Genomic DNA, 26965 nt, shown 5'->3' with positions numbered 1-26965 from the left:
TGACACACTGAGAAAACTTCCCTGACCCAGGCGTAGAAAACATTTCTCTGGTAGAGCAGCTTAAGCAAATAACTCCAAGACCGACTGATTCTTCCGTCCAGCAAATGAAGACAACACACAGCAATAGAAAACATTTGTGCAAAGACGACAGAAATATCAAAGCACCGTTTCTACTTGAAGGGCCCTGCCATGACATGCACATGTTTTTTCACCAAGCCAGAGCGCAAACAAAAATCATGCAGATTGAAAAGAAAAGGGAAATCTTCCAAGTCTACTAAAAAAAGTCTTTACTGGTTCATTCTTAAAACTGCTGCTCTCTGATCCCTTTCTGTTTTATTTTAACTTCACTTTTGGAGTATGTGAGTGAGTGGGTGAGGACACGAAGTACTATGGAGAGGCTCATTAAAAAGTCAGTTTCTCAAAGTCACTCATCTTCATGAATCATCTGTGGATTTCCCATTTGATCTGACAGTAAGTGATTCTCAAGCTTCCTGCAGAACAGGGGCCCCACTTAGCAGATGACCACCGCACTAAGCTGTGGGGAGGAAACCACTGAAGCCTGAATGGCCGCGATGGGAGATCTGCAAAGCTCACAGAACAGTTAATAGTGCCTTCTGTGGGACTTTCATATCAGTGTCCCATGAAAACATATAAAGCAGTAGACCTGCAACTACCAATTATTTTCAGTCAATAATTTGCTATCAAAAAAAAAATAAGGTGATGCTTTCATATGGCTTTTCCACCCATCCATCCATTTTCTATGCTGCTTATCCTGGAACACTCAGGGTGGTGGGAAGTCTGCAGCCAATCCCAGCATGCAGTGGGTGAGAGGCGGGTCTCCCCTGGACGGATCAACAGCCAATCACAGGGCTCTGACACAGAGACAGACACACATTCACATTCACACCTCCAGGCAATTTAGAGTCACCAACCAACCTGACCTGCATGTGTTTGGACTGTGGGAGGAGAAAACCCACGCAAACATGAGGACAGCATGCAGACTCCACAGAGAAAGGCCCCGGGGTGAACAGGATTCAAAACTGGAGCCTTCTTGCCGTGAGGCAACACAGGGCCACCCTCACATGGCTCTGCTTTCGAAACCAAAACACAAGGACATTAACTTTACTACTATCTATGACAAAGAAAAGCAGCAAATCATCTAAATTGAAAAGATGAAACGAATGAAAAGATAGAAAAATAGATGAACATTCAGTTTGTCTTATTCAACTTGTCATGTCAGAATTTAATACATATAGTTGTGCTCATAAATGGACATACCCCTGGCACGATATCAGAAATATTTTTTGGGGAAAATATAACTGAACAAAATCATAATGACAACTACAATGACTAAAAATACCATCTGACCACTTTCCTTATAAAGAAAAGTTTTCTGCATGATCATTTATCTCTTTTAAAAGCGGCCACTATTTCTCATATTGTGTCGGGAGTATGTGAGCGGCGGCGGGAGGAAGAAAACCCAGATATGGTGGCAGCTTAACAGCAGCATGCTAAGGTGACTCACCAAAAGCTCACAGAAAAACACAGTTTACACACACATGCAAACACACCTCAGCACCTCTACGTTTAGTGGGGAGAACAAAATCTACTTGGTACTGATCTACCACCACACTCTGTCATGTGTGCCGCATGGGAAATGTAGTGACTAGTATTCATTTGACAGTCAAATAGTGGCGTGCGATGCTTGGCTGACAAGCACAAGTCAACGCTTTTACACTCAGGAAGTGCAACGAACACAAGCTTGGCACAATCCACTTCACACAGACGCCACTATTCCTTTTCATAACAATACGGCGTGTATTCAGAAACATGAATTAGGAGTCGACGTTCTCATTTCCAGGTTTCCCTTGACTTTGTGTCTACAGAAAAAGGCAACACTGGCACAGACTCCAGCCTCTGCATTACACTCTCTAAGACCTTAATTGCATGGAAAGATGACACAGAAAGTCTGTTTCCACTTGTTTCAGGGAAAAAGACCAGCAAATGTTTGCCATTGTTTTTAAGCAGCAGCAGCAGCAGCAGCACTGGATGGAAATGTATTTTCCTACCACTGTTTTTTTCATGCTACTGAATCACACGTTGTCTGTTATTCTGTTAGGAGCCGTACACATACATGCATGAGCACACAAACCAAATTATTTCATACAAAGAATCACAGTTTAACCAACCTGTTATGTTGAATGATAAAAATCTCTGTAGGACTGTGGTCTGAGTTCCAGTCACTTGCTGAGTTAAGCACCAGTATTGACTGGCAGCAGTCACCAGTGGGAGTCGAGAACGAGTTAACGAAAGCATAACCCCTCAAACTTGAAAACACTTCTCACTCACAAAAAGAAATATGGCAACAAAACATGACAAAGATCTTGCAAACTGGTTTGTTTGCCGCAGTGTCACCATAAAAAGAACGCCCTGCCAGGACCGCAAACCATTTAGTGCTTTAATTGAACTGAATTACGATCTTAGTGACAATTAATGAGGGAGGTGCAACATCAAATGAACCTTTCAGTAATTTCCCAAGTAGATGGAAGAAAAATGATCATTGACTAAGACAGCCAACAACAAAGAATCACTCTCAAGTCTAAATTCATTTTTAATTTCATTTGGGAAACAACCAGAGTTGTATTTCTCACCACTTGTCAAACATACGGAACTCCAATATTCACTGGCATCTTCTACACGACCTGGTCAGCCAACTCCTCAGAAACGTGTCCAAGCCTTTTTGATTGCTAGAATTTGGCCTCCTCACCACTGACTTGTTTCACCTGATTACTGCTCTCAGCCATTTTGCAGCATTCAGGCAGATTAAGGGCAGACAGCAGCTCAAGGAGACTTAGACCTGAAAAGGCTCAGGTGTTATAGATTCTCAGCGGGACTGGCAGTGCTAACAAGACGTCATCATTAGACAACGCTACTCGCTGTGATGTTAAAGCAATTGTTCCAGTTGTGAGAGTCACATGAAGAAAATCTCAATTTTCACACCTGTCTGCTCAAAATCAAGATAAAGCCAGTATTGATCAACTTAGATTAGCACAGGGCCTGGAAACAAGGGAAAAAAGCTGGCGCAGTTGTCTCTGAGGCACAGTTAGGAGGATTTTGTTTAGACAGAACAATGCTGGGTGATTTCCCTCTTCCAGTCTTTGTGATAAGATAAACTGGCTTAGCTGGTTGTAGCCTGTTATTATGTACAAATAAGACTGGTACTGCTCTTCTCATCTAACTCTGACTAAAGAAAATATGCAAAGAATATGGTCCTGTATTGTCAAATTATTGCTTAAATAAGAAAATGTTTCATAATGGATCTTCAAATTAAGAACATGCAGTTTGCATATGGGCAAGTCTGCAGTATCTTAAGAGCTGGACTGAGAAATGAAAATGTCAACAGTATGTGAGAATCTGTTGTGCAGCACAGAAATATCGTGCCACAACTATTTTAGCAACAGTTGCTGGAAGCTTCTGTCTATGCCTCCACAGTCTGTGCCCTTGTAAAGATAGAAAAATAGAACAATAAAACCATGTATTTTAAATGATGTGCACAGACACTGCACGAACACCGCCTTGTGTATTTGATTACATCTACAGGGTAACGTGTGTCACTCCCTGTGCGCATTTGTGTTGTTACTGTGTCAATGTCTCTCCAAAGGCGTGCAGGCGGCAGGGCCGGGCCTATTATTAACTCAAAGTCGAGCTCACAGTTTGACACAGCTGTGCACTTGGGCAGGACACGACAAACAAAAAGAGCAGCTTTTGTTGTGGACACCCACTGCGCACACTACCAACACTACAGCAACACACACACGCACACACACAGAAAATGACAAACAGGCTACCAATTCGCATCCATGATTTGTAAACCCAGGGATGTTCGCATGCTGATTAATTAGTTAAATGCAGGGGATGACAGCACGAGAGCTTTATATTCTGTCACCATGACTGCTCTAATCATCCCAGTCTGCAGGAGGAGTCAAACACATATATTTACAGGGCTTTGGCAAAGCTGGGTGAAACTTACACTGAAGACAGACGGTATAGATTCATTAACTGAAACTCCACCAATAACCAGTAGAAATCAAGTGAAGAGAACCTGTATTGGTTGTCTTTTCTGGAGGGACTGTCATGCCATGGACTCTACACCAAATGTGCCAAACAATAACAACGACAACCTAACTGTGAACTGTTTTGGGTCAGACATCAAAGAAGAAGAAATACTGAAAGCTGCAAATCTTAGTGACACTGAGTTACAGCCCATACTGCTTTTTTTTTTTTTTTTTTTATTATAAAGAGATCCTCCTTCTGCTTTTCCATTTCATTGCCCTTTGTTATACTTCATATAGATTTATACAATTTTTATATTTAGATTCGGTCTGTGCTGTAAAAAGCATGAACTTATCCACTAATCATGTCACTCAAATCCCAGTTTGAATGTCTCGGCTGAGCGACCCTGCGGTGGGGCTGGATCCCTCAACTTGTCTATCCATCTGTCTGTCAGTCTGTCTTCTCACCTCCTGTGTCGCCTACTACTGGCGCACACACACAACATCAAACAGATACACACAAACACAATGCATCACCTCGCTCACAGACACACGTCTCAGGCATGCTCTGGTGTGCGTCACAGGGGCCATCTGCTTGCTACCAGAGCAGTGCTCAACACACACGTTTTAAGTCTGTGATACTGCAGTCGTTTATTTCAAGTATGATGAACACAAGATATAATGATATAAAACGTGTTTTCTACAGGTCAGAAATGTGACAAATTTTCCAAAATACATGGAAAGTTTGAATTAAAAATGTATTTTGTCAGAAAATAGAGTAGAGACCATGAGGTGTAGGGATGAAAGGTAAGGCAATCTTATTCTCAGATGTCTAAATTTTGTGTTAAAATAGTGAAATGTTAGTGTCATGGTGTTTTACTTAGTAACTGCACATAACAAGCTTCTACCCACTGTTTCAACAGTATTAATCATGCAGCCTGGTGATCATATACACTGCCTTAAAATGTGTATTATGTAAGCGCTCCATAGCATCACTTTGGGTTCGTTTTCCAGTGTAGAGACAGATTTAACAACTGTAACACGTGAATCTTTTTAGCTCCTGACTCTACATTTTCATATGTTTGCATTTGTGTCCATCCTGACTTGTCTGTCTTTCAAACTGGGCTAAATGCGGTCTAATTAAGAGATTGTGCGGCGACCTCCTAAAACTCAGGACTGGGTGAAGCTCCATGTTGCAGCTTCAAAACATGGCCTACAGAGCTGGGCTGGCACAGAAAGCTATTTTTAGCCACTGGCTCAAAGGGAGAGCTTACATTCCTGGCTGAATCGTGTCACTCAAACTTTTTTTTTCTGACTTTTAGAGTGTGAGTACAACCAGCTACTTTCTGAGCGGCTATGCGTCTGCACTAAATCCGTTACCATTTTACGTGAAAAATCTCGTAGTAAACCGATCTGATGCCCATGTGTGAGGCTGTGAAAAATGAGAGTTAGAATAGCTGTGTCATTAGGTTTATTCTGCACACTTTACATGCCTAAATGTGTGTTAGTGTGTGTGCATGCATAAGCAGCACGCACTGCCGTTGTTGGTCTTTCACACATGACTTATTGACAATGGCCCCGTGTTAATTAGGCTGATCCTTGCTAGCACACAATATCACACCTCCCTAACACAGCTTCACCAGGCTATTCATTAACCCTAAACCTTCATTTGAATATGGCACCGGGGTTAACAAAACCAGGCGAGGCTCTGAACGGCAGATAAGGAGGGAGATGATTTAGAACAGTTTGGAGGAGCACATTTTAGCTAGAGAGTTCATGGATGAGAGAAAAAGCTGCTAAATGCATGCACCGACTTCATGGTCAATTGTTAAGTCAACACGTTCTCCTTAGCATCCTAATTAGAGCTGTTACTGCATGTACACACATGCCTGCATGCACACAAACACACACAGGATGTAACTACTGCAGCAGCACACAACTGTACTCTGGTTTTTTTTTTTTTTTTTTGCAAGTAGCACAAAATGATGCAATCTTCTCCCTCTCTCCAGTTCCAAGAAGCCAAAAAATACAAAGTGTAATTAATCTCCAAACTGCTGCCAGAGACACAGGAGCTTAGCAGTTTACAATTAGGCCCTTTAATATGATACTATAGTTATCAGGCCTATTGTGTCTATGTTACCCAATACTAAGTCACAGGACCTCTCAGTAATGAACCTGTGCACACAACTGTGCACTGCACTGACAGATGAAACACTACCGCTGTAATCAGGCATCAAGGCTTCAGCCAATTGAAAATACAACAACTGGTGCTCTGTATTGTTTTACATCATCAGATACAAAATTATCCTACACGTCACATATTGTAGGGTAAATTTAATCCCTCAGCGGCCCCTTGATTTAGACTGCAAATGAGACTAATCACAGATGGGTCTGCTCTAAATATCTCGTGTAAAAGGACAAGCTGAGGAAGGAAAATGTGATAATGAGAGCAGAAAGATTGGATTGAGAGTAAATTGGAGAACGAGAGCTGAAGTTAAAAAAAAGACATTTTGTTACACACAGAGCAAGATAAGACATATATTACATATACACAAGTAAACAAGGTGAAAGGTGAGACGGAGTGATGGTGGGTGTCTTTATCTGAGGGCCAGCGTCTCTTTTTACATTTTGACAGACCCTGTCTGGTGGCCTTGTCAGTTATGTGTGACTGCCTCATGAAATTCAAGTTTAAGTTCTTTAAGTAAAGTAACTTTTCATTGGTATCCTGGCTCTCCTGTTTCACTTTCCATTTACTGACAAATTAAAACAAAGCAAGTCTTACCATCATCCAGCGTTATGTCCTGTAGGCCAATAGAGCGGAAGGTGGGCTCCCTGTCCTCCGGCTCCTGTTTGATGTTCAGCCTCTCCCCATCTGAAGGGAAGGGCCCCTGAGGGCTAAGAGGGTGAACCAGAGGGCCTGCTGCTGCTGGGGACAGGCTGGCCATGACTGGGCTCGTAGCCTGGGGAGAAGGCTGCTGCTGCAGGGGCCCCAGAGGACTGCCACCTGAAGTGGGGGAGGAGGAGGTGGGAGACTGGTAGGGTAGTGAATGGAGTTGAGGAGAAGAAGGCCCGGAGTGCGGAGAGGGGATCATCCGCGGTGGAGGGGCACTGGACGGCGTGGGGCAAGATGCTGACCTCTGACTTACAGGGTGGTAGCCCATGGCCCTCTGCAGCTGGGAGGAGTGCTGCCCTACAAGGGGGTGACCACTGGGAGAGGGAACCTGGGTGGGATTTGGGGAGCAGTGATAGCCTCCGAGTGAGTGCAGATGGGGGGATGAGGGGTTTAGCAGTGGTTGCTGGCTCTGAGGAGACCCAACAATGGGATTGGTGCTTGAAGAGGAGGGAGCTGATGGCGAGGAGCAAGGGGAGGAGGGGTACACCATCCCCATACCCATTGGGTGTGAGGCTGTGGTGGGGCTCTGCTGAAAGGGCATCCTCTCATAGCCCTGAGGAGGAAGGCTGGACTGGCCATTGAAGGACAGGCTGTGAGCGTGATTGTGGTTGTGCTGCATAGGCTGGTAGGAGGGTCGGGAAGGAGCAGCAAGGGGAGCAGGAGCAGAGCTTGGGTGGAACGTCATGTGGCAGTCTGCAGGAGGGTGGTGCAAACTGCGACCCTGGAGGTGAGGCAGGTGCTGGAAAGAAGGGGAGCCCAGTGAGGGGCAGGGGCCCTGCAGGGGGAGCAGGCCAGGTCCAGAGCCCGTGGCCATACTGTGGGGGGAGCTGGACAGAAGGCTGTCCGATGGGTGGGCCTGTTCGGGAGAGGGCAGCTGGGTGCGCACCAGACTGGCAGTGTGTGCCAGGGGCATGGACATAGGGGCTACAGCAGGAAGCTCCAGCTCATCTCTGTGCTCCTGTTTCACAATGACTAAAAAAAATAGAAGCACAAACACAGAAAGAGAGAGGAAGAGAGATTTGAGAAAGAGGAAAGACATGATAAAAGAGAAAAACAGTTACGTCTATCAATCAAATACTGCAAGCAGACAAAGAAAAGATATTTAAAATTGCAAACTGAATTATTTCACATTCTCCAGCCATACTGATCATTTCAATCTGTGACGTTACAGGTAAAATATGTCCAGTAAAAATGAATGAATATGGTCTCTGAAACATATGGATTGTGAAATGGGTCTCCTTTCTGAATAAAAAGGCCACCAAAAAACAAAATGGGGCCATTCCATTTACTGTGACAGCTCACAGCACTGTTACACCAATCAGTAACCTATTTCCCAATCTGGTGCCTTGTGAGTCTTATTTTTATCCAGCTCTGAATCAGAGGGACAGCATATGTTGTTAGTCTGGTTGCCATAATGTGAAATGTTGTGTGGGAAGAGGAGCTGAATGCCCCCCAGCTCAGATCAGACCAAAAGAACAAATGGGTTCACTGATCATGCCCTCTACTCACCCCGTCATGCCTCAGGGACTGAGAGACAAGAGGCACAAAAAGGCCAAACGAGGTTTACTCTGGCTGAAAACACAGCCAAGGGGATAACAAGGGTGCGGGTGATGGGTAATATACTGTATATTGAAATATGGCAATTTTAGTCAGGGTGTTTTTTTACCCCAAATACCTTCAAAAATTCAGTGCAACTATGTGAGAATTAAAAAGCATGTTTGAAAACACTGAATTCTGTTTCAAAATGCACTTTAAGATGCAAAGCAGGAGCAAAGCGTATGAATTCAGAATTTTCTCAGAATTCATCCTTAAACTGGGCCATGGCCTTTGCAGCCCAGCCCACGATAAAACATGAAACACGACAGATTGGTGGCTTTTTTTTTTCATATTTTGCCACAATAAAGAAGGCGGTGTCCGTGGTGACAGAAACCTGGTCTGACTCACAGAGCAGGGTTATTCTGCTCCGCTTTGATTGGCTGCCTTAATCAGTCAACGGAGAAAACAGGAACTGCTTGTGCCGAGTGGGCGTGCTTGCAAACAGAATCGCTGGGTGGGTGGAGGGGCAAGGCCGCTCATACATGAATTCACACTCACACACTCACTCACTCACTCTCTCTCACACACACACACACACACACACACACACACACACACACACACACACACACACACACACACACAGCTGTGGTAAAATTCAGGGTTTGGATATGTTGCACAAAATGCTCACATGTCATTATATTCCGCCAACGGTGCTTTCAGTTTGACTGGCTTTCAAGAAGAGGAAAAAAATATACGATAACAATATCAAATAGCGAGGGAGAAATTAGATTTTCATGAACGCTATAATGGAAACTTTTAAGATCAAAAATATAATAAACAGAGTTTCTGTTTGCTAAAATAATTATGATAATATGATAATGCAAAACCCAGTGTCTATGTATAATAAGTGTTTCCTGGTTAGCCAAAGTTTAGCATCATAAAACCCCACATAAATACATGTGAGGAAGAAAAAAAGTTAGCTTGGGAGGGTGAAAAGGGTTTAGAAAATAAACAGTTGGCAGGTGTTGATGCTATTGTGAGTGGAAGAGCCCCCTCTAAACCACAGCAAGGCTTTCTTTGGAGAGAGAAAGAGAGAAATGGGGTTAGTGAAGTCCCTGAGGAGAAGTGTGCAACACGACAAGCATGTTACAGCTGTCTGTGCTGCCACTCAAACGTCTTATCATTACCTTAAGAGATCTACGACAGGAGGAAGCAATACCACTAAGGAATGCAAAGTGAAGCTTGAGAGAATCTTGTTGTGTTAATGTCTACAAAATGACTTGCGGGGAAATTACAAATTACTTTTAGTACCGAAAAACTGCACAGGATTAATAAAACTGATATTTTACCTAAACTGTTTTGTTTCAAGGATTTCTTTTTGATTTTGCAGTTGGAACTAAACTTCTATAAATGATTAGAACCTCTCATCTCACCTGAAAGATAAGTGAAGCGTTGCGATTGGCTTCTTTTCCGCTTGCCATTGCAGACATAAAACTGCACCTGCACAGGTGAGCCCACAGTCTTACTGTGGTAGGGAGGAACCTCAACCACGATGCATGACTATGAGGAACATAATACCATTTTACATCCATTAAAAAATGCAAACATTACAGACAAAATAATGTGGAATTATTGCATAGGTAAATAAGTGACTACTTACTCCCTGAGTTTTCTCACGGGTTATTTTTGCCTCAACTTCCCATTGTGGTCGGCCATCTAGAAGAAATAGTTAAAGTAAAACGTAAAGATAAAGGCATCAACCAATAATAATCCTATTGCCACAAATAGGCAATGACTCACACAGCAACATAGTTAAGTAAAAATGAATCTGAAAATGTACATACTGCAAATCCCCTCAGTTTATTCATTCACTCACTCTCAATTTTGTTTCATTAGATAGAGAATAACCTCAAAGTAATGAGAATTACTGTCACATCTGATAGACCAGTATACTAAAAAAGGTCTGGCTCAAGACTAACGCCTGGATTTTCAATGAGGAGTAGGCCAAGACCTCAAGTTGCAGCTTCAAAATCCACCTTTGAAACGGGCATGCAAACAATTGTTTGAGTGGAGGGAAAATGAATATTGGTTAAATTAAACAGATTTGAACATAGCAACCAATAATAACTCCAGGCAACACAAGATCGTTTACAGCTTTTTAACTGAAGCTCCTTCTAAAGTATAATGTGTTTTCTGTATTTCTGATGATGCCAGTGAGTAGTGCTTTCTCAAATGGGGCTTAAGAACCATGAGTCTTCAGAAAACCACATGATTTACTCTCAAGACCAAAGAGACATAAAAATGATGTCATTTTTAAAGGCCAAAAGCCCCATGGGGAAATTCTTAGCAGCTATTAAATAGTAATCAAATGTCCAAATATCCTGCTGTTTGTCTTGCCTGGTTAAAATTATGGAGAGACCAGTGGAATCATTTTATTTATTTTGCCTTTACACACTGCCAGGTTTCTGGCTACAAAACATCCTTTCCAGTTTTCCTATGAGGGATCTAATTATTTGGACAGACATCTTAGGGGCAGCTGCTGAGAGGGAAACAGTCGGGGTGAAAACAGTGACATATTTGCTGCACGCTTGGAAGAAATCACAGTCATGGCAGCGCTAAAAAGAATAAAGACATTGACAACTATGTTAGTGCCAAACAGGCAGAGACAAATTCATTTGCAGTCGCCTGTTTCACGGTGCTCATATGGTGCATGTACACCCTGCACCTGCATGGCCTCTTCTTCAAAACCCAAAGGATTTCCCCAGATACCACTGTCAGGCATCTGCAACGTGTCTGCAAAGAAGACTATCCCATATGTACACTCAAATGTAAGCCCTGTTACATTTAGGCTGTTCAGCTTTCTACTAAAATCCACACTACTGTAGCTTTAAGCAGGTGATTTACCTATTCTGATCTCACCCTGACATTAGCTTTAGTCGCAGTAATCCACAGGCACATTAAGCAGTCATAAACCTTCCTTCTATTGTAAAGGAAGAGCTTAACTTGTAGATAACAGAGCATATTTTTTTCCAATGAGAAAATGACCTTGGACGTCTTTGCAGCTGACAGCAGTGCATTATTGCAGTGCAGCTTGTTGACATTCAACAGGCAGGAGCAAGGGCCCCACATGCTCTGTCAGACAACAAGCACTGACAGGAACCTCATACCACACTAAGACAATGAGTTGGACCATCTAGACACCCTGTGCGCCAGAGCTAGTTGGAAAAAGAACATGCATCCATTGTGCTGGGAGATCGAATAAAACCAAAGAAAGTGATTACTTGATTTCTTTATCTTTGTAAAAGCCCATAGCTGTTTAGCTTCCACAACAACATGGTGAGCACAGAGCACACATACTGCATTAGTCACTATTCAAGGCAGTCAGTGTTACAGCCTTTAAAGTCCACTCACTAACATAAACATTCATCCTTGTAAAGTTGAGATACCTATTATGGACTGATTTTTCACTTGGATGTATGATGATGTCTAGTAACTCTGAAATACTTTCCCTAGCGATAAGTAAAGAATATACATGTGTATATGTAGTGTGCACCCCTTCCTATAAAATTATTTTTGGTCTAGTTTATTTATACAGTAAATACAATGTCAGGAATTCCACAGGCCCCTACCCTTTCTTTTTATCTACCTTCACTTTCCTTCTGCTTTTATTCTGTCTCGATCTCAAATGCTACTTGAAATAGCTTAAAAAACAAAAAGAGAACTTAATACGAACTCAGGGGACATCATGAAAACCAGTGATACTGTTCCTAAGAATCCAAGTGAAGGTCACATTGAGCTGGAAAAATAAAGGAATCAGACTAAAGCCATTCATACAAAATTCAGGAAAAGTAAACAATTTCATTACAGTTTTATGTTTCTCTGCTTAAAAACAGGTTCTCACATGAACAACGATTGCTAGGAGCTCTGTTTCTGTATATAGTAAGGTAATTTATAGAACTATCCCATAATCTCTGTGTACTAGCAACAACCAGCCAGCTTCTCCTGTTCCTCATGAATAAACTGTTGTCCTTCAATTATGAGAGATGGTGGAAAAATATCTGTCACTGCCTCTCATTCTTTCTTTTCTTCCATTCCTATACTTACTGCAATCAGTGCTTTCCTTCACTAAAGCAGGCGGATTAGGCATGATGAAGGGATCATTGACACAAACCTAATCAACATCATGTTCCCCTCTTCTTTCATATAATGTCTCCTTCCACAGTCCACTGCTTTCATACAACATGGGGCCCAGCTTCCCTCATTTACCCATGATGCAGCTCTCTTAAGGTTTCAACTTGACCATCAGTGAGTTGTTTCAATCATGCTACTTTTCTTTGCCATGCTTCACCTGGTATACCTCAAAGAGCTAAAGACATTCCTTCCCACTGCCTCCAGAGAAAGACTCTCACTCACAAAGACATCACCACTCAACCTTCTGCCATGTGTGAACTTGATTCTGTTGCTCTACATGGGCAGGCAGAGACTGGCTCAGCGAATGTTATCCAATCAAAATTTCCATGCCAGGAAAAAGCCATTATTATTGTGTTGTGATTAAAATGTGTACAAAAGAGAAAAACAATAAGGCAGACAAAGGCAAGTCTCTTAAAAGAAACAGGATGAATAAAAGAGGGAGGGACTTTGAAAGCCACAGATACAGGCTTCAGTAAAAAGAAAAAGAAAAATAACTTTTTTCCTTGTGACAACAGTCAACGCGTTCTGAAGAATCTACTGAAGGATATTTACCAGAAATAAGGAACACAAGGTATACAAAACTTGACCAAGAGACAATAAATGCTAAGAAATTATTATTTTAAATGTATTTAATATTTAATACAAGGCTTTTTGTCCTTCCATCAAACTGTCCAAATAAATGACACATGTGGTCTCTGATCAAATTTGTCAGATTATCTCTAATATACCATTTCTTACAGGTGATTAAAGGCTAAGTTGCTGCGCACATGCACACACACACGCGCGCGCGCGCGCGCGCACACACACACACACACACACACACACACACACACACACTTACCAGGGCCTTTCTCCAGGAAGATAACCTTGGACTCAGGGAAGAAGTTGGAGCCTGTGATGACCATCTCTTCTCCCCCACTGGCCAGGCAGCTGGTCAGGCTGGATTTCTCCACCTGGGGCAGCTCTTGTGCTGAACGTTGGGCTGGAAGAGGGAAGAGGAGAGGGGTTAAGGAGAAAAGAGAGGATAAACTAAAAGAAGTCCTTATAATGTCAAGTAGTTTATTACAAAGTTGTCAAAAAATATGGCCTCTAAGGTTACCACAAATTTGTATCGATGCCTTTCTGACAGCCCCAAAAAAAGGGTAGTATTTATGTATCGTAATGGAATAACTCATACTGTACTCTGCTTCTTAGGTAACTGTTAGGTTAGGAGGGCACAGACGGAACTGAGTGCATTTACACTTTTTACTTTCATCAGACATTCTTATCTAAAGTGACTTTCAATGAGAGCAAACAGTGGATTAAATCAACATCCTCGATCGCCTGGCCACAAGTGTTCCAATAATGCAGTGTGTGGAAAGGTTTTGTGTTTTTTCTGTACCCTAATCTTTCTGAATGAGTATGTTTGGGTGTGTGTGCATGTGCCAGACACTTACAGCACTCCACAGGAATGGAGGCAGTCTGCAGCGACACCACCTTCCCATTGGGCTGAGGGATGTGCACTCTGAACACCACACGGACACGTGTGTTCTTTCTTCCTATGTCCGTCTCCCCCTTCCGCAGTTCAATGTCTGAGTTCCGCAGCTTAAGGATGCCAGCACAGTCGATACTGCAAGGTAGAGGGAAAACAGTTGGCCCCCAGCAGCACCATCGGGACAGCAATCATCTTAGATACTGTATGTTTAAGTAGCAAACACCTGGGGGTGACGGGACCAACCACAAGCCCAGCAGAGGATTGGTAGTCAGAGGCAAATTAGGTGTTGAATCATGAATTAAAGATGCAGAGGAAATGACTGAAAATAAGAAAAGCCCTTCCTAAAAGACCACTGTGAACGAAAGCAGACCTTCTATAATCATATGGGAGATGCAGAATCATACATATTTTGAACTAATAAAACTGCTCTATGACAAACCCTCAAATTTTCCTTCTGTGCTAAACTCTCCCGTTGGTTTAAATTAAGAAAATACCCCCTTTGGAAGATGTTACAACCCTGTGTGATCATAAATGTGATTATTTTTTCATTGGCAGGGCTTACTTCATGGTGGTAAGCTCATAACTTGAGTAATGTAACCCCGAACTGCTTCTGACACCTACCTGGCTGACATGTTGTTTTCGGGCAGGAGAGGAATTTCGAGAACTTTGGTGCTGGAGACTATGATTTCTTGGCTGGCTGTGGCTACAGTTTTCCCGGTGATCCGGTGCACCTGGTAGAAGGCGTGCGGCCTCAAGTAACGGTCATCTGCTGTTCCGATGAACATCTGCAGATTGATGGGCTTCTCACTGTAGCCAATGAGCTGAGAAACAACAGAAAGAGATAGAAAAACCAAGTGAAAACAGATGTGAGTTCTTTGGGTCCAGAAGAGAAGCGCGAACAAAGAAATACTCTTAATTTCCACTGCCTTCGGGAGGCCACCTTTCTTGGAAGGAATCTAAATGTCAGGTTGAGGGTGTTGTGAAATGTCTGGCAAGACCACTAAAGATTCATCTGGCCCTTTGGCCTCCAACCAGTTTAACACTGATGTTTTCGGCTAATAGTCTTATAATTTCTTTCCTTTCACGCCTGCCTTTCAGGACAGTTACCTCCAAGAACTTCAAGGAAACTCTGAAACCTGGTCTGGTCAATCATTCCAAAAAAAGGATAGCAAAGCATAAATGATGACTTTCATGCCACTGCCAAGGTAATGCTGATTTTTACCAGACAATGTAGGAATGAGAACAAGATGAACTAAGAACTGAGATGTTGAAATGCAAAGAAATAGATAAATAAAACAAAACCAAAAAAATAAAACAGGTTTGTGGAAGTGTGATATCCAACTGTGTGACTGAGTTTAATTTGTGCTAGTCCTTTAGATGGCTACTCTGTGGTTTAAAAACATGCCAGTAAACCATCAATGGTTGGCTGGTATCGAACACCTAAACACACATCCCTTCTTCTTTAATCTATGAGTCCTGGCATCATGGTGCCCACTCACACAGGTAAGATGTTCAGTGAAGGAAAAGTGTTGGGTGTGTCGAGCAGAGACGAGAGAAAGATGGAAAGGTGCAGGACATTTCCTCCTCTTAGGTAGAAGAAAGCACACAAGCTACATAATCCCACTGCTGTTGTAATGTTGTACTTGGCTGACTCCATGGCAGCAGGATGGTAACCCCCATACCCACACACACACACTCCCAGCACAGTGCCCTCATAAGCCCACACCTCCAGCTCGGATGGAGGGCAGCCATTCGCTGGTAAACGGAAAGAACGAGGTCTTTCATTGCCGTTTTATTCCAGGAACTGCCAAGCTTCAACCTCACCACAGCTGGCTACTGACCCTTTCCTCTGTGTATGTTTGTGTCGCACACAACTGTTGTGTCAATGTTTGGTACAGAGGTGGGATGGGTGGAAACAGAGAAAGTGGGTGCAGCCTGCGATTTGTTCTGTGGTTCCAAAGCTAGCTACAATTACAAAGAAAAAAAAAAATTTTAATTGGTTACAAACTGGTCCTGGAAACAAACGCACTGAGAAAACCATTGAACACTACCGAGGACAAGAAAGCTTGATTTTAAAATATTTACTTTCTCCAAAACCAACTAAACTATAATGGTAAAGGGTGCACTGGAATGAATGCTCACATTGGTTTTACTGGTATCCCGTGCTCAGTTTTTCAGCTCCCTCTAATTCACCACCAGTCTGGGCTAAGATGTGCTGGTCCAGGCTGGTTAAACTAATTCAACATTAGGGTGGGATGTGGGAAAAGCTTAGTAGAGCATGTGAACCTGTCTTGTTCAGACAGGTCACTGTGCCGTATCACTCTATAATCATTTATCTAACTGCAGAGAAGCTGCGTCGAACATTGAATCAGAATCAGTATCAGCTTTATTGACCAGGTTTGTCCACACAAATGAGGAATTTGAAACTGGTACACTAAGCTCTCAAAGGTTTAACTTAATAAAAAAGGAAGATAGGAGTTAAAAAGAAAGCAAAAGAGGAAAGACGAAATTAGAAGAAGATTCTTGTGAATATTATATGTATATATGTCAGCTTATCACAGATACAAACTGCAAGCAGCATTTACACAAGTCGGTTACTTTACACTTGATAGGTTAAGACTGCAATGGATTGATTTGTTTTCTAATTTGACAAACAGTCAAATTTGTTAATAAGTAACAATTTAAAAATCAATAAAAATGTTTAATAAGTGACAGCTTCAGTCATATAAACATTGGGGAAGGTGAGTTGTTTAGTACCAATAAATCAAGGATTACTTGCCAATTGCTGTGTTTTTACAGTATAAAATAAAATTTCCAACCCTTAGGCTTTGTTTTGAAGCAAAAACACCCCACCCCAAGGTATGTTGACACTCCTCCACCACATCCTCCAAACATGTTCTGCTTAGCAATGAAGACATGTCTGAATTAGAGTGAGTCACTAAACAGATTGTTAATTCATGCTGTTTTAGTATGTGTGTGTGTTTTTTTTTTTTTTTTAACATATACTCGTGCTTGCTGTTGGTTGGCAAAGGGTGCTGCAGGCAACACCATGAAATCTGTGACACTCACCACAGGGCTGACAATCAGAGAGGACAGCTTCCTCCACAGACAGCACGCTTTTCTGAAATCAAACTTCTCAAATTGAATCGTCACTTTGCTTTCTCACCATTAGCCGTGTCAAACTGGAGCCAATTCACTGAACGTTCACAAACTAGCGTGTGGCACATGAAATGTATTTGGTAGGAAGTTACACAAACAACATAAGGTCCCTGTAATACCCAGTAATGAGGTCATATCTGACAAGAGCATTAGATCTGAAGAACCACATGAAAGTATAAATTATTGCTAGTAACAAGCTAACAGGTAATTATGCACATCATTATTCTGGATTCAAAGAAACATGGAGTCACAGGACTCAACAGTGTGGGGTGTTGCTGGCTTTATGATCATGTCTGCACACTGGAAGTGAGCACAGACAAACAGTGCTTGCACATGTGTGCATGTCTGTAGTACACATTGTATGGACGTGTGTCCGTAAATCAGGGCATGTTTTTTTGCAGCACCATATGTGATCCAGACAGCATAAAATGAGTTAAGAGTCTGGAGGAATGTATCAGTGAGAGAGGACCGAAGATGGTAAAAAATGGAAAATGCTTCATGTATGTGATTTGAAAGAAACACAAAGCAAAATAGGAATAAAATTTTTTAAAAATGTCAGTTGTGTGACTCAAAGGCAGTGTTGTTTTTCTGGATACCAGAGCCAATGTGATACCTGACTTTTTTTTCTGAGCACCTGAAATTATTGAAGCTCAGCATCTTAACACTGTGTTGTATTCTATGAATGAATGTTTGAGTTTATAACTGCTACCCAACAATGTACAATGATTTTTTCTTTGCTTTCATTTAATCTCTGCCTCTCAGCGTCCTCTTGTATTTTCTCCATCTCTGCACATGAAGGATTTCGTGTGGAGCCAGAGTGTTGACAAACATACACTTAGCAGGCCATGATTTCTTTCCAAATCAAATAATCAACCAGGAAAACCTGATTAGAGGGCCAGTAAGAAAGAGCTCACTTCAGCACTCCTAGTGAATCAACACTCCAGGCTCAACCAAAACATGCTACTCCATCCACCCATCTTCTATACCCCCTTATTCCTGACCAGGGTCCCAGGGATCTGCTGGAGCCTATCCCAGCTCTCTCTGGGTGAAAGGCAGGGGTCCACCCTGGACAGGTCCCCAGTCCATCACAGGGCCACATAGAGACAAACAACCTCACACACTCACACTCACTCCTATGGGCAATTTAGAGTCACCAATCAACCTGACATACATGTTTTTGGACTGTGGGAGGAAACCAGAGTACCTGGAGAAAACCCACACAAGCACAGGGAGAACATGCAAACTCCACACAGAAAGGCCGGGTTGCAAACCCACGACCTTCTTGCTGTGAGGCGATAGCGCTAACCACTAATCCGCCATGCTGCCCAACATGCTACTCTACCAGGTTAATTCAGTCACAGTCATTACCGCTACTAAAAATACTTTCTCAATGTGGTTCAATCTGAATAATATGTAAATATACACTGTAAAAAGTAAAGTATATTATCTTAATCAACAAGGATGCAGCACATGGAGCCCTGGAACATAAAAAGTAAAGGTGGAAAAAAAAAAAGATCTTAAATTTATTATACTAGTGTTTCTTCACTATGAATTTACGTGATTTTCAATTATCCAGACTTTTCAAATCAATGCATTTGGCTACTTTTTCATCAAAAGGACAATATTAAAACTCTAACAAGTGCTAACTGCAATATCATGAGCTCCTCAAATAGTAATGTGAGAACCACCCTAAAACATTAGGATGTAAACAAGCACACATGGACACTACCCTGATCCTGGTGGAAGAGGATTCTCAGCAGTGAAACACAAACAACACACATCCTTGACTAGTTTCACATTCCTGAATCACATCTCTGCCACCCTCTTAATCTATGCCGGAGTGTGAAACACCACAGGAGGAAGGCCAGTGCACTTTTAACTCTGCACTGAGCGCAGCTGGTCAGTCAGTGAGTAACTGAGGCCTGATAAAGAAGGCTTCTTATATTATATTAATCCGCACTGACATTAAAACTGGTCACACGTCCTGAGGCCTGCGCTCGCTGAAGCCTGTGACTACCTTATGGCTGCCACTGTTGCTTCTGACTGGACTGAGTTTAGGATGAAATTCCTCCCCTAAAATAAAACCACTGGATAAAGTTACATACACAGCTCCCACTACATGAAGTCCCCACTTATTTTTGGCCTTCATCTGTTCCACTGGTCCAATAATAAGGTTATCAGGCTGCAGGGAAAACATCTTCCACCATTGTATACACACACATACACACACCAAGTGTTTTGATGTTTGTTTAAAATGCAAAAAAATAAAAATAAATAGTAACTGTGGGGGATCCAAGAGTTTCTGGTAATGAGATATTTACAGATTGAAAGGGAGCCAAAAAAAAGACCCTCTCCACATACTGCCATCAACAACTACCACTCACTGTTTATCCAATTTTCTCTTCCCTTCTCTGCGTCCTCTTTCTTTTTTCTTCATGCTTCCTCATCACTCTCTCCTACGTCTTTCCTTCTGTCACTCTCTCCATCCCTGTCCTTGCCTCTCACCTACCTCAGCTCCAGCCCTCTGCCGTAACTTGACACGTTCTCACAGCGAGTCCCGACTCTGCCAAGTTGTTTTCCTGTGTTGCTCCACTGTTGCCATGGTAAGACTCTTTGTGTATGCAGGACTGTGCATGCGTGTATGGGTGAGCAGCTCCGTACACTCACATTGGTGTAAACTACAGCTTGTGTCGGAGAGAGTGTCTAGAGTGAGAATGTGTGCATTTAGGCACACTGACTCTGGTGTAAACTCTGGTCCTTGGAAAGGTCTGTGACATGTGTGAGAGCGTCTGTGTGTGTGTCTAACAGTCTGGCTACCATGTGTGTTCAACAGATGTAAGAACAGGAGCAATGGTGGTCAAGGTCACAAGTAGACCCATTTTATCTGACAGTGGTTTTCCCACCGTGGCACCATGACTTGGGATCTATGGACACACAAACACACAGTTCAGCTCACACAGGCTTGATGTTTGCCCAGCACACTGGGGAGGGCAGAGAGAGCCAGGGGGCCGGTTGACTGTTTGTTTAAACAAGGTCAATACATGCACATGCGCGCGCGCACACACACACACACACACACACACACACACACACACACACACACACACACACACACAAGCGTTTACTGTATACTGCATGAGGGCTGTATATGGCCTTGCTAGACTGCTCCAAACTCAATTCCTCTTATTCCCTGTTCTGTCCTCCCCCTCTCTCTCGTCTCACTCCTCCTCTCTGTGACTGTTTTTTCACTGCACACTCAGTCTGATTACAACAAATGAGAGCCAAGCGTCCAACATGTTTACATCGAACACAACCCTAGGCCGAAGCAACGCTACAGTAAATCCAGCCAGTTCACACATTGCAAACAGCCGGGATCTGCATTGCTCTCTGTGTGCCCATGCATTATGGCAGCCGGTTTACTGAGAGTAAAGGGGGTGAGAAGAGCAAGAGAGACTTGTCAAGTATGGCAAAAGCTTCGCTGTGACAAGAGAGCATGTGAAAAGAAGAAAGGAGCATGTTAGAGAGAGGGGCAGAATGTGACAAGGGGTTAAAGACACTGAAAATGAGAGAGAGTCACAGACAGAGACGGACAGAAATTAGGTCATGTTCACGCATTCAAGTACTGGGATCAGAATCATTTAGCTCGTCCAAGCCTGAGGAAATATTAGGCTATCATGAGCAGCTTCTGTCATGTTGCCTTTCAAATCCTTGTCACCAGACAGCACGGCTTCATTTAGATTTATTAACCCTGGCAAACGGCTTAAAGATGGACAAAACTTTTTTGTCTGTTGATTTTGTTCAGACATATGTTGCAATTAGGTGTAGTCTTGTGCTGTGTTTGTGTGCTTTGTAATGTATGAGTGAAACTGCTTCTTCCCTGTATCCTGGCAGCTTTTGTCTGCTGTGTCTGCCTGCCACGTTGTGTAGCCCAGCAGGTAATACCAGAGGGGTTCCTTATATTTGTGCGGGTGCAGCAGCACTCAATTAAGCTGGTTAAATACGCACAAGGATACCTCAGGCAGCCAGAGAGGCTTTAGACTTAGATGTCTCCTAGCAACAGGTGTACCGATTATGGTCTGCTGCTAGTCCCAGAGGAATGGCTCAAACAGCCAGTCATCCAGGCCCAGGCATAACTGTCCTGCAGTGTACAGTGACTTTAAAAACATCAGACAGTCAACAATCTAGATCTTGCACAGTTTTTAAATAACCTCAAAAATGTTCTAGCACTAGCAAATCCTTAATACCACAATGCTGTAGAATGCAGTATAGTCCAGTATTAACGCATACTGTGCGGTGGAATGTATTTCATTGAACGAGTGCATTTCTATTTTGTGAATCACTTCTTTCAAACATCAGAAAGTTCAAGGATTTCTTCGGCATTATGATTCCCACAAACACCGATGACTGACCGACTTCTACAAAGTTATACTGATTGTAATTAATGAGCTCATTTGCACAGAGTATCTGTCTTTGCACAGAAATAAACAGCATTCCTCACAGAACCGACCACTATGAATCACACCTGTCTAAACAAATCAATGTAAACACCGTCATGCTTTGTGTCCTGTGTTAGTCTGGCTACCGTACGTACAGACAGAAAAGGAGCTGACTGTTACGACCACTGCTCCTGAGATCACTGATCAGCAGCTTATGTCAGCTTACACTTATGTCTCTCTTCTTAGTTTTATATAAGATGCATGTATTGCTGAGGTCCCAAAATTATAAAGTGACAATAAGCAAACTAAACTGAAATAATTCTGACATGAACTGTGCAATAGGATTTCCTGAGTGGTTCATGTGCTACATATTTTTCTGGCTACACTTGTTCACAGCTCCTACATCCTGTGCCTGGGGCCCAAAACCACAAGTTGGAAATCCCTGACCTAAAACTGCTGCTCAACAGAGCCATTAAATTCTACACAGACACGCTGAAAAATGAACACAGCCATTCTCTCTTGGGAGTCACTTCTCATCGGTTTGGATGAGATTCACTGGGTGTGACATGCCGTGTTTTTTTTTTTTTTTTTTTTCTTCCTTGAGATCTAAAGGAAATTCAGACATGCAACATGAATGATCCTTACCAAAACCCCTTGTCAATTAATAATTTCTTTTTAACTGTTTTAAAATAACACTTTTTTTAAAATGTACTTAAATGAAGATCTTAATGTAAATGGATTTTAAAACTTGGCTCCACACATAAAGTCCAAACACGGTGGTCTTATACTGTACTTTACCTGACCACAGTCTGATCAATAAAACACCTGCTGGGGCTCCCAGCTACAGAAGGCTGAGGAGGTGGGCCAAGCCCAGGAAAAGCAGGCATTATATGGCAGGAGAGAGACATCCTTAAGTCAGTAAACAAAGCCAATACCTTGTCAGACAGAGATTATGTTATTGTGATACTGTACTCGAAGCCAATACTGGATTAAGCTTCAAACTGGACTGTGACCACACTCAGAACAACTGTATACAACCAAAGAGGCCAGATGAAGAAACCAAAGGTATCCAGAAATAACAACAGGCACAGCCCTGAAACACGAGTTTACCATTAAACCACAAAGAGAAATGACAACAAAATAACTCAGTCTTCGGCATACATAGTAAAAAAAAAACAAAAACAAAAAAAAGAGTAAATGTTTTTTTTAATCTTCAACCCACATAAACTAACCCAGCCTCAAAGCCGTTTCCTCAGACATTCTCCTGTTTTTCTTTTGACACACCAGCTCAGTGGTGCTTGGATTTGGGCAACAGCGGGGCCACAAAGGGAAGGCATCATGTCCAGATGGCAGCTAAGGCATCATCTTTTGACATCACTGTACCAGAGTCAAGATCTAAGGAGAATAAGAGGTCCCACAGAGCCGACAGGACATAGGAGCACAATCAGCAGGTAGGTATTTGAATACAAGACTTTTAAAAATCTAAATATTAAATATATTTAACTATTGTAACTATGAAAAAACAAAAACAAAAACAAAAAAAAAACACTTTATTTTGGGAGTATCTGCAATACAGTCAAAAAATGTCCAATCTGTGTATTCAAATTATGTGGCAGAGAGGCTGCAATCACACGTTAGCACCAGTGTCATCTATGGAATAGCTTGCTTCACACCTACAGTCCACCTGGGAGACATGATACGTGCAAACTTGTTAACACGTTTACGTGATCTGACCCCCTGAGGTCCACTGTGTAATGAGCCAAAACAGTGGCTGACTAATGTCTAATTTTTCTGTGTTGTTTTTGTAGCATGAGATTTACCATTAAATCTAGTATGTCAATGCAAACTGGCCGGATAAGCTCAAACAATAATATAAAGCACATTGTGTGCGTGACTTAGTTTCGAGAAAAACGTGTTTCTATAAAAAACAAAAATGACATCACAGGGTAAAGACATGACCTTTTAATGTGGTACTTTTATTGCACAGTGCTTCAAAAAGAGGCTAAGACGACCAACAATAGAGGAGTGGGTGTTTAGTAAACACACACTGACTGTTAGACCTGCTGGGCAAGGGCTGATACTATCTGTCCTCAGCTGTTCATTTTATGTTGACTATCAGTGCTTTTGAATGTGTTGCAAAGCTGGGTTGTGTAAGCATGGCCCACACTTACTGTGTAACTGTACTTTTATGAATTAGCAACTGGAGATTACTAACAATGTCAAAGTATTAATATTAAAACTGTCACTACAATGAACATTCTGAACAGTGATTGGCTTACTTTAATATAGCATATACTCTATAACACATAATTTAAAAACCAGACTTCCTAATCAAACTCACTTGCTCACCCCTCCCTGTTTCAGTCACCCACACATTTTGTGTCTGTGCAAAGAACTCTGCAAACCGCCGCTCATGCAATGTTTCTGTGAGCCTCTCTCATTCTGTCCATGACTGCTGTTTGTCAGTGTGATCATGAAAGTGTGTTCCAGCATAAATACATCTGATTTTCATTTTCAGCAATGTTACTGGCAGCATGCCGCTACCGAATGTCTGTAGAAGAAACGCTTCGCTACTTCTTTCACCCGTTTTTCACGTACTTTTCGTGTTAATGTCTAGGTACCCAGCCAAATCATTCTGTATGGGAGTTTATCAAGAACAGAACTAAGTCATTTATAACTTTGCTATTTTAAAAAATACAGAAGTTGGAGCAAAACTGACTCCGGCGGTGGCTGCTTTTGCCTCCTTAGCCTACACTGATATTAGCTGCTGTTGGTGTTGGACTCTGGCTGTTTTCCCGTTAAGATTTAACCCACAAACTAATAACAAAAATAACATTAATGAAACTCAGTTTAGAAGACATTTAGAACGATGAAAGTGCCTTTTATGACCTAAGATATAATTGCTCTAATCACTAGATAATAAAGGGAAACAGCTAAAACCAAACAGTTCCCTCTGGGGATGAGGAATGAGGGCAAGCATGGCAAATGCTTGGGTGAAACAACTGACAGCTAAATTATGCATCGTCACATATGCCAGGATAGCATCTTGGTCTGAGGTTGAAATGGTTAATGTTTGCCTTGGGGGGTGGGGGAATACATGACTGAATGTATGAGGACATGGGCTGTTTCTAAAGCAGCAAATAGTAATTTGGGCTCCATTGGTGTTTAAGGAAATTTTGTGCCCACAGCTGTTTGTCTGTTATATCTTGTGCATAACAAGTGGACTCTCAATCTAAGGTATTTAAAGCCATGAACGAGTGCCAGCATTTTTCCAGCATTTTGTTTTTTATACAAAATACTAGACAAAGAAAATGATGCAGGTGCTGCTGCAATGCTTTTAGAGTAGATGTGAGATATACTGAGGATAGTGGCCCGTACATAGCGCATCTGTCAGCCTGATTGGACCAAACATGGCAGGCTGAACTCAGCCTTTGTCAGGTTCCACAGCTATGGTCATGATCCAGCTCTAAGGCCCTGCCTTAATCATACACACAAAGAACCCTTGTCACCGGGTACCTGAAATATTAATGGCAAAGAAATCTTCCACTATTTCTCTCTATCTTGTTTTCTCTAACACTCACAGAGACAGAAGCAGCTGTAGCTCTGTGTGGGCTTGTCTAGCCTCTTGCTATCGAATGACAGACCAGCTGACTGGGCTATAGTGACAGCTCTCTTGTCTAGCTGCTTCTCTTCCTGCTTCAACAGACTGACTGACAGTCTTGCTAAGAGACAGGATCCATGTGAAATTTAACCCCTCAGTAATTTAGCCCTTAACGCTCACATTTTGTTTAATGGAACAAAACATTCAGAGAGATTTTGGGCATTCAATGCACAAGATTTCAGGATAAATGTTCTTAACACAACCTTATGAGTATCTGGGTTTCATGATCATGCTGATGCATGTTACCTTGACGATCGGGTGGCCACCGGACGCTGCTTTGACGGCTCCCCGGCTGCCCTCGGTTTCATAGTGCGCGCGGTGATGAGCTTTTGGTTGTACCTCTATCTTCAGGTCATACTGGCCAAACTGGCTTGGTAGTGGCCAGTCTAGAGGCGGCAGTGAGGAGGTCCTGGGGACAGAAGGCCACAAACATGTGCGCACACACACACACACACACACACACACACACACACACACACACACACACACACACACACACACACACACACACACACACACACACACACACACACACACACACACACACACACACACACACACACACACACACACACACACACACACACACACACACACACACACACAAAGAGGAAGAGCATATTAGAGCCAGGCTACCATACAAAAGTTTAGTTAAAAATTAAATGAGCTATAGTAACTGTGACAGTAAATACTGACAATCTGTTTTTAAAGCTTAAGACGAGGACATTAATGGAAGATTTTAACAGCTTTACAGCAACAATTTCCCCCAGAAACCATGTTTGGGTGCATACACCTTCGTATTTTCCACCTTTCAGATTAATCTGTGTATATATACGTGACATCACAGTGTAAGGTCAACTGGACAACCTCTATCACTGTCTCTGTCTCACAGCTAATGACAACAACAGGCTGTCTTAAGTCTGTGGCGGTATTCCCCTTCCATGGCCTGAGGCAGTATAATCGGTATAAAATATGGGTATAACGTGCAGTGAACTTAGCCCCATCAGAGAGTGAATCACTGGAATGCCCACATACATTAATCCTGTTCTTAACATAACACTTGTAATAGGTCAAGTTAAGATGTTTTGGGTGAATCACTTTTTAAGGGGGACTTTTCTTTGTGAGTCTTCTGTGTGGGTCAGTAAATAGGTGGTAGGACGAGAGTGCGTGTCAGACAGTAAATTACCATGTGCGTATGAGTCTTTGTGCATATTATACAAGTGTATATTTTATGTACAGTGGACCACATGGGCTGGCATTGTGTGTTTTTCCTCTCTGCCTCTTTTTTGTGTGTGGGCCACAATCATATTTGAACAGCTGCACTCAAAAATAAAAAACTCAATGGCCTCCTGTACTGAGAAACTAGGTCTCTCCATCCAAGTGCATCAGATGAGTTTAACATTTTGTAAACACTGGCATCAGCCTTAACCATCAACCAAGCTGTATTCTTTTGTGATTACTGTTGTATTGAATATTGTTAATTATGATTTATTTAATTATATGTAACAACAATCCATACAATCCACTACAAATAATAAATAATAAGATAGCTGGTTATAT

The 26965-nt window shown here is 42.2% G+C and overlaps 1 protein-coding gene across 2 annotated transcripts in view; it reads right to left on the bottom strand.

Moving 5' to 3' along the window:
- nfatc3a (nuclear factor of activated T cells 3a) overlaps positions 1–26965 on the bottom strand; it is a 54357-nt gene that overhangs the window by 6431 nt on the left and 20961 nt on the right. For both annotated transcript variants that reach the window (XM_026333766.1, XM_026333767.1), the window contains exons 3-9: positions 25652–25814; positions 14771–14970; positions 14112–14284; positions 13517–13657; positions 10145–10200; positions 9918–10044; positions 6835–7917 (exon numbers count right to left, since the gene is read on the bottom strand). In XM_026333766.1, coding sequence (XP_026189551.1) covers positions 6835–7917; positions 9918–10044; positions 10145–10200; positions 13517–13657; positions 14112–14284; positions 14771–14970; positions 25652–25814 — 1943 coding nt within the window. The remainder of the gene's footprint in view (positions 1–6834; positions 7918–9917; positions 10045–10144; positions 10201–13516; positions 13658–14111; positions 14285–14770; positions 14971–25651; positions 25815–26965) is intronic.

This window comes from Mastacembelus armatus, unplaced genomic scaffold (genome assembly GCF_900324485.2).
Source record: "Mastacembelus armatus unplaced genomic scaffold, fMasArm1.2, whole genome shotgun sequence".
Lineage (NCBI taxonomy): Eukaryota > Metazoa > Chordata > Actinopteri > Synbranchiformes > Mastacembelidae > Mastacembelus > Mastacembelus armatus.
The sequence above is the reverse complement of the archived record's forward strand: the minus strand, read 5'-3'. Positions and strand labels throughout refer to the sequence as shown.